A 7,002-nucleotide genomic window follows, 5' to 3' on the forward strand; every position below is an offset into this window, starting at 1 on the left:
AGTCTATAGATGGTATGTACCAAATGCCACGTTGATCCAACTTTTAATGTGTTAGTAGTACTCGAAAGTAGGTTTTGCCTTTATCGCGCTATAGCAAAAAATCTAGTTAGGCGGAAGTGGGCGTGGCCAATGTAAAAAAGATGCAGAATTATCCATAGTTTCAGGTGCCATCAAGATTTGGAGTGTAGGACTTACGGTTTAGGAGTTATTTGCAAAAACGCATTGTCCTTTGTTTTAGCGCCCCCTAGGTATGGGACGATATGATTTTTTTTGTCTGAGTAGCGGTAGGCGTTTTCTATCAGGCTGCCTGGTTGGCTTTTCTCCAGCTGTTTCTCGTTTTTCTGGCCAACGCGTTTTACCGGAGAAGAATAATAATAACAAATTTTGAAAAATCCTTACAAAAACAATAGGGTTCCCTGCTCCGCTGGGAGCAGGCGAACGGCCATGCCTTGCATTGGCTGCCCGCTTGCTTCCGCGGGCTTGGAACCCTAAAAATGGCTGCTTCTTTTATTCAGTATTGCATGTTTATTCTTTGATGTCAACGAAAGGAAACTAGCAGAGTTTGGAGAATGGCAGGAACATTTTAAAGAAGCCGGATTCTCTTTTATAGATGTAAAACAAAATGTGGGTAAAACATTATTAGCTTTTTATCTCTGACTTGGAACACATAACTTCTGATAAGAACGAGCAAGAGAGTTTAGACTTCCTCCTTGTGTGACTTGAGGTTGGTTTACAAAAGAGTCAAACGACTAAAAACTTCTTTTTAAAATTTTTTTTACTCCAAGTTTCCTTTGAATGATAAACAAAAAACATCTGATTTCGTTTGCAGCACATCAGAACGTGTTTTTTCAGTGATTTCGGGTCATTTAGTTTAATTAGAACTTGTAATCTCAGTTTAAGAAGGCCTGTATACATTAATCCAGTCGGGCCCGGCGTCCTGGCCTCATTCGGACCTGTGAACATTACCGTGCAGATTAACGCTGTAACGCACCGCGTGCACACGGCTTGTGTTTAACAGCTAATGGCTAATCTCACCCTAGTCCCCTTTCACCTGGGGCTAGTCCTGCCATGAGAGAGAGGGGGGGTGTAACTTATATAATCCGTTTTCTTTTATTTTTTAAGATCCCCTTCTAATTTTTTCAGTAGCGGTTGCAATAACGACGCCTTAATGTGCTGGTTTTGATCATTTGTGGCAGCAAACACAAGAGGATGTAGTGGTCGTGGCACAGATTTGGACAGCCTCGATTTAAGACGGCGCTGTATTGTAAAGCAGCAGCCACTGAATGGGTTTGTGTGATGACTTTTAGTTATTTTAGTTGCCTGTCAGGACGTGACACACCTAAAAACGGGAGACTGGATGAAAAGAGCAAATGTTTCCAGAGTTTTATTCTGATGTGGATGCAAAGACTTCTAAATTGAGGCTGACTCATAGATCCTAAACCTCTGGAGTTATGGTTGTGTCATTGTTTAGTTTTTTACCCTTAACAACACAGTCAAATGAAATTAAACACAACTTTTCTGTTTCTTACTTTTGGTTGTTTACATTTTCATCATTTGGAGACTGTAGTGAGGTTGTGTCAATCTTTCATTCAAAGGGTGATTGAGGGTGCAATTTGTCAAAGTTTGATTCAGTAAGTTGTTAGGCCAGGTTTAACAATCGGCCCGCGTGACGATCTTCTGCATAAATTCAACTATTTGTCCTTGTTGTGGCTTTGGGGTAATCTTTCAGTCATGTGTGCCACCTGTCAGCCGTGGTCAGCGTAAGGAGGCATCATGCACAGAGGGCGAGGTCGACAGTCAGCGCTAAAGCTAAAACAAACCATAGTCTCTTGTTTATTGGTAGTTCTGCTTTTTATTGGTCAGTTATCTAGAGCGTCAGCCATCGGGTCTTTTCTCAAAACGGCTCTATGATTATCGCCACAAAACCAAGCCCTTCTTTAAACTGTCTCTGTTCACAAACGCACCAAACGAGCCGATCACTTCCCCACGGCAAGATGTGCTTACTCGCTGAACCAGAACGTGACAGCAGCGCCGTTGGTCACTTCTTCTTTCAAACTCAGCTCTGTGACTACCACTCTCGATGGTTCAGAGGCGTAACGGCGGCAAGCTGACTTTAGTTCCCCTCTGTGCTGCCTCGGTTGTTAGAAAAATCTGAACGAGGCAGTAAAAAGGTATCTCAGACCTGGCTTAGAAGCGTAATGAAAGCGGTTTAGGGGTTTTCAGACTGTAGGAACCTTCTCTGCTCTTCCAAACCCAGCTCGTGTTCCTGATTCTGTGACTGATCACAGTTGTAGCTATTTTAAAGACTATAAATATCTGTGCAAAATGTATGTTCTGGACTTTTACCGATAACTTTCTTCCATAGAGTATTGTACCCAGTTTTCTGTCTAGTTGGTCTTTTCGAGAAGAAACGACGCGTTCAGGCTAAAAAGACTTGCGCGTCTGCTCTGTCAGCTACAACGTGCTTTTCTCTCGGCCTCAGCCTGTTTTTGGTGAACGTAGTGTCCATAAGTGACGTGGCAGCACTGACCATCAGCCAACTGTGAGGCAATCAATTTTCTTCCGGCGCTACGAAACGCAAAACAAAACAAACAAATAATTTACTTCCTGTAATCACTCCAGACAGTCTTAGAACCTTGTGATAGCCTTTAAGATGGTTTGATCTGGAAACAACTAGTATTTCATTTCATTAGCACCTGTTTATCGAGATAACTGAGCTGATTTAATGAATTACAAACTCAATCCAAGAAGAATGCAGTTTCTGGGAAAGGCTTCTGTTCGTGTCATATTGACCTGCGATCAGTCCTGATGCTACGTTAACTTATCTCATGACACTATTATTTTTACTCAAGGGTATGTGCTGCAGCTTGCTGGTTAGGATGCCAAATTTAGCAGATGTTAAAGCAACTCCACACTGAACATAAATGGATTTCACTTAACGTCATAGCTGTTGCTTCGCTTTCAGCAGATTGTTTTCTTTTTGTTTTTGAACTTTTAAAAGTGCATTTTTACAAAACACACCTTTTCAAAAGGAGCTGTGACGTTTGCTAAAAAAATAGTGTTAGTTTTGAGCTTATCTGTCATATATTTCTTCTAATTTTAACTGGGATAAATTGGTTGGCAGCTGTAAATCAAATATTGATAATCGGGTTAAAACAAAATCTTAACAACGACACCCATTTTTTGGGGGGGAGGATGGAAAAACAAATAAAGCAATCCGATGTGTATTTAATTAAGTTCCCGTGTTGGATTTATCACACGTTTTTCTGAATGATTAACAATGCCCCGCAGACTTAATTACAACAAATGCAAGCTGTAAGTCACGTCACGCGTGGATTATTAATGAGGGCTTCTCTTACCACTGGCCACGCCGGGGTGACCTTGACTATTTACTCCCATTCTTTCTTTCTCTAGTTAATAAAGATGTAATCTGAAGCAAGAAAACTAAAAAAAAAATGGGGGTCGTAGACTAGGACAGGTTGACGACAGCAGTAAACGGATAGCTCTGTTTAAAACGTAAAGCAAAGAAGATGATTAAATTGGACAAAATAATAAATATAAGTGCTATAAATAGATATTAGTGTTTTACCATTTTTCTTCTCACATGAGGTCGGATTGGGCACTAGAAAAAGCTCAGAATATTATAATCACACGCACAGAGATTAAATCTGTAATAAAACTAGATTTTTCTGACATGATTTTTTTAAAAAAGACTTTTGAATTTATTACTACAGCCATGATAACATCATGGCAGGCTCTGTTGGACTGATTTAAACTGTGCAAGTTTGTTTATATGCTGTTGTTTTTGGACAGTGTGACCTCCATTTTTTTATTGTATCTAATAAAACAGAAGTTTAAGTGCATATATACTCTAGATTTAGGCCAAATAATGCCATTTATTCCCCATAGTTTGTTCAGATACAGATCATTTCTGAAGACTAAGATGAGTTCTGTTTAAGTTACGGCACAAACGTATGTTTTGTTTTTATGAAGGGAATAAATATGCATGTGTTTGTGTGTAAATGAGCATCAGGTTGAACTTTACACCAGTAGATAGGCTTCCGCTCCACCATCGTCTTCATTTTTAACCCTTTATGACTAAGACACAAATATAAGATGCAAGTTTTTGCCTTGTGTAACTTCATCTATAAGTTTAATGTTTTTTCACAAGTTTTGTCGCGTCAGCCTTCAGTTATTTACATTACAGGGCTGCCTCTAGCCTTTCATTGGCCAGAGGGCATAAAAGAAACACAGTCGATGTTAACATATTATGAAAAAGAAAATGTCACTCTTTCCTAAATATTCAAGCATTTACAAAATGGACAATAGGCTAAAGCGAAACGAACTGGAGTGTTTTGGTTTCGTGTGATTGTCTCCAATACAAACGGCTACAAGGAGACAAAAACAGCAACTCAACCAGAAAAAAAATGAACATTTTCAGACAGCTGAATCTAAAGCAGATATAATTTTGTGGTATTTTAAAGTCCCGTGGCTCTGACTGTCCAGTTTGTTTCATTTAAACACTTTGTAGACTAAAATTCCTAAATGCACGGTTATATATTATTGTTAAACTAACTTACTGATCAGCCAAGGCTTACAGTAACATTACTAAATCCTAAATAGATCACCACCGACATGATCAAGCTGTCAACTTGATTGGAAATGACACAATTAGTTTTATGTGTGTGAGTGTCTCTCAGAGCTTTTGCACTTGGGTACGTCCACCTGACCTGGCATATTTTATTTTAGCACGGCCAGAAAGAAAATCGTGTTGTTTGTGTAAACACGACAGTTTGGGGTGGAGGGAAGCAGGAGCAGCTGCTTATGGGTAAACACACAATGAAAAGGACATTCACACTCCCAACATCTGTCCCCGCCCTCGTCCTTTGCTGAGACTCGCGCTCAGGTGGTTTCTTTAAATCCTAATTTATGTGCCGAACCGATCTGAGCTGCGTTTTCGGAGTCGATAGCAACATTACGCTTATCAAACTCCCCAACCTTTTTTTTTTCTTTTTTTTTCCTGGAAAAGTTGTGAAATCCTGGGTTCCAGGTCTAAGTTTAGCCTAAAGACGCGGTCCAGGTAGTGAAAGCATCGGTCCTCAAGGAGTGAAGGCTCACATCTGCCTGCAAAGTGAACACGTTAAAGCTCAGACTGAGAAGTTAAAAACTTTGTTTTATTTTACACAAGCCTGTAAAACACTTGCACATAGAAAACCTCAGAAGCTTGTTGGTTTGAAAAGAAAAATGTCCTTATGTTATGATGATCAGATTGAACATTCTTGCTTCCTATCCTCCCTCTTTGGATTTTTCTCCTTTAAAAAAAAAAAAAAAAACGAACACGGTCACAAACACATATTTCTCTCTTGGTATTTTGCTTTCTTTATAGTTGTTTTTCACTCCTGACCACTGTCTCCAGTGTTTCCCCCTCCACAGTACCTCTCAGCCTGCTTCTCTTATCCATCTATAATTCATACAAGTTGAGACATTTTCCTTTTGTATCGTTAACGGCCTTGAACCTTTGTCAACGAGTTTGCTAAGTCGCCTCCTTCCTTCACTGCGTTCCTTGTAGTTTTTGACGCCGATTTTTGTTTTGTTGTTTTTAAAAGCTTACGTTTACATTCAGCTGCCTACTGAACATTGTTCGTATTTTGGAAACAATAAGAATCATAGATGCTGCATTGAAAGTAGTGACAGGATATGTTACGCCAAATTAACAAATGCTTGTGTGTTTTCTGTGTGTGTGGGATCCCCCCCTCCCCTCTCGTTTTTTTTTTATGCTGCTACTAACCTTGGATTGGATTGGCTTGGCTGGACTGGACTTGCTTCCTCATCTGGTCTGGTGTGGTTCTGCTCCCTCCCCTCCCCCTCCTGTGGTTTGCACTGCCCTATGCACCTCTGCCCTCTCGGGTGTTCGGCAGGCATCGGTAAACTGTCCACTGCCGATGGTAAAGCTTTTGCAGACCCTGAAGTGCTACGCCGACTGACGTCGTCGGTGAGTTGCGCCCTGGACGAGGCGGCGGCCGCCCTGACCCGAATGAGGGCCGAAAACACACTCAACGCCGGCCAAGCCGACAAGTATGTACCCCCTCCCTCCCTCCCTCGCGTTGTCCGATCATTGTTTTCATGGTTTTGGGCGTTTGCCTTGATTGTGAGGCGCATGTGTGCTCGCCTGCCACAGTGGCAGTAATTGTAGCAGTTTGGTTATTTTCAGCCGTAGTTTAGCGGAAGCGTGTTCAGACGGGGACGTCAACGCTGTGCGCAAACTGCTGGACGAGGGGCGGAGCGTCAACGAACACACAGAGGAGGGGGAGAGCCTGCTGTGCCTCGCCTGCTCGGCTGGCTACTATGAACTTGCACAGGTATGGAAGCGCTGGAGCGCCACGTGTAACCTTTGTCTCGATTTTCTGTTTTTTTATATTACAACGTCACCTTTCATTCGTAGGTTTTGTTGGCTATGCATGCCAACGTAGAAGACCGGGGCATCAAGGGGGACATAACGCCACTCATGGCTGCTGCCAGCGGAGGTTACGTGGACATTGTCAAGCTGCTTCTTGTCCACGGGGCAGATGTCAACGCACAGTCCTCCACAGGTAAAATTATTCTCATTTATTTTCCGACTTGTTTTCCATTTTCCTGTCAGGATAACCCCCGCCGCTGTCTCCAGGTAACACGGCTCTGACGTACGCGTGCGCCGGTGGCTTCGTGGACGTGGTAAAGGTGCTGCTAAAAGAGGGTGCAAACATTGAGGACCACAACGAAAACGGACACACCCCTCTCATGGAGGCGGCCAGTGCCGGCCACGTAGAGGTGGCCAGGGTACTCCTGGAGTACGGCGCCGGCATCAACACACACTCCAACGAGTTCAAGGAGAGCGCGCTCACACTCGCCTGCTATAAAGGTCAGAACTCAAACATGACGCAATCTGTTTATGATGCAGAAATCATCTTTTCATAGCTCTTGTAACTATTGGGAGTCACACCCCCCACCCCCCCACACACACAC

At 42.4% G+C, this 7,002-nt stretch overlaps 1 protein-coding gene across 7 annotated transcripts in view; it reads left to right on the forward strand.

Moving 5' to 3' along the window:
- Nucleotides 1–7,002, forward strand: part of ankhd1 (ankyrin repeat and KH domain containing 1) — a 31,384-nt gene that overhangs the window by 9,245 nt on the left and 15,137 nt on the right. For 2 of the 7 annotated variants that reach the window (XM_017426647.3, XM_017426648.3), the window contains exons 3-6: nt 5,919–6,075; nt 6,197–6,359; nt 6,443–6,590; nt 6,665–6,898. In XM_017426647.3, coding sequence (XP_017282136.1) covers nt 5,919–6,075; nt 6,197–6,359; nt 6,443–6,590; nt 6,665–6,898 — 702 coding nt within the window. The remainder of the gene's footprint in view (nt 1–5,918; nt 6,076–6,196; nt 6,360–6,442; nt 6,591–6,664; nt 6,899–7,002) is intronic. The other 5 variants (XM_017426649.3, XM_017426650.3, XM_037977233.1 and 2 more) reach the window with 3 other exon arrangements.

Source organism: Kryptolebias marmoratus, linkage group LG9, assembly GCF_001649575.2.
Source record: "Kryptolebias marmoratus isolate JLee-2015 linkage group LG9, ASM164957v2, whole genome shotgun sequence".
In the NCBI taxonomy this organism is placed as follows: Eukaryota; Metazoa; Chordata; class Actinopteri; order Cyprinodontiformes; family Rivulidae; genus Kryptolebias; species Kryptolebias marmoratus.